Source organism: Corapipo altera, unplaced genomic scaffold, assembly GCF_003945725.1.
Source record: "Corapipo altera isolate COAL_440 unplaced genomic scaffold, ASM394572v1 58247, whole genome shotgun sequence".
In the NCBI taxonomy this organism is placed as follows: domain Eukaryota; kingdom Metazoa; phylum Chordata; class Aves; order Passeriformes; family Pipridae; genus Corapipo; species Corapipo altera.
The window spans coordinates 1-1,084 of record NW_020893241.1 but is presented as its reverse complement, the minus strand read 5'-3'; the positions used below and the strand labels follow the sequence as shown (position 1 = coordinate 1,084).

At 70.1% G+C, this 1,084-nt stretch overlaps 1 protein-coding gene across 1 annotated transcript; it reads left to right on the top strand.

Moving 5' to 3' along the window:
• Positions 1-85: 85 nt before the first annotated feature.
• Positions 86-1,077, top strand: LOC113942705 (thioredoxin-related transmembrane protein 2-like; the record flags this gene model as incomplete). The annotated part of the gene is made up of 3 exons (XM_027633778.1): positions 86-308; positions 594-654; positions 820-1,077. Coding segments are annotated over exons 1-3 (508 nt in total), but the record flags the coding sequence as incomplete, so codon positions are not given.
• Between the last annotated feature and the right edge of the window lie 7 nt (positions 1,078-1,084).

Here is a 1,084-nt window from a genome sequence, read left to right as displayed (position 1 = left end):
CCCTCTGTTTCCTCTCTCATTGGTCCGCGGCGCAGGGGAGCGCCCGGCTCGCCGCTCACCATTGGCTGACTCCGCGAGGCCCCGCCCCCCCGCGGGGCAGTGGGCGGGGCGCGGGGAACATGGCGGTGGTGGCACCGCTGCTGGCGCTGCTGTGGGCGCTGCCGGGGCTGTGCCGCTGGCTCGCACGGCCCTACTACCCGCTGTCCGCGCTGCTCGCCGCCGCCTTCCTCATCGTGCGCAAGGTCCCGCCGCTCTGCCGCGGGCTGCCCTCGCAGCGGGAGGATGGCAACCCCTGCGACTTTGACTGGGTGAGGCGGCGCGGCCTGTCCCGCACCCCCGGCCTGTCCCGCACCCCTTGGCTCCCCTCCTGCTCCCTCAGCCCCCCGGCCCGACTGAGGGAGGGGGTGCCCCGTAGCCCCTGTTGTTGCTCTGCCGGTGCCCTCCCATGACCCAGGGGTCCGCCGGACACTGGCCTAGCCCGTCGCCGCGGGGCAGCCCCTTCTCGCTGCTTCCTCCCCGAGAGGGACGGGAGCCGCGGGCTCTGGCAGGGCCTGGCACGGGCGCAGGCTCACGCTGTCCCCTCTCTGTGCCAGCGGGAGGTGGAGATCCTCATGTTCCTCAGTGCCATCGTCATGATGAAGAACCGGCGCTCCAGTGAGTCGGGGGGGGGGCACAGGGGGCTGCTTATGGGGCGTCCTCTAGGGAGCAGAGTGGGATGGAATCTGGAGCACCAGATCCAGCCCTCCCTCAGGATCCCCCCCAGCCTTCTCGGGGGGGGGATCTTGGCCCCGTCCCTTCATCCCTCCATGCCGTTTGCAGTCACTGTGGAGCAGCACATCGGGAACATCTTCATGTTCAGCAAAGTGGCCAATGCCATCCTGTTCTTCCGCCTCGACATCCGCATGGGGCTGCTCTACCTCACGCTCTGCATAGGTGAGCCCTGCTGGGCCCCTGGGGCAGCCCTGGAGCCCCCAGCCCAGCCTGTGCCCTGCCTGTGCCCCTGGGAGAGCCCCCTTTTGCCCCTGGGTGACCCTCACAGCTGCATGGGGCTGTGGGTGTGCAGAGTATCCCTGGGGGGACGTCT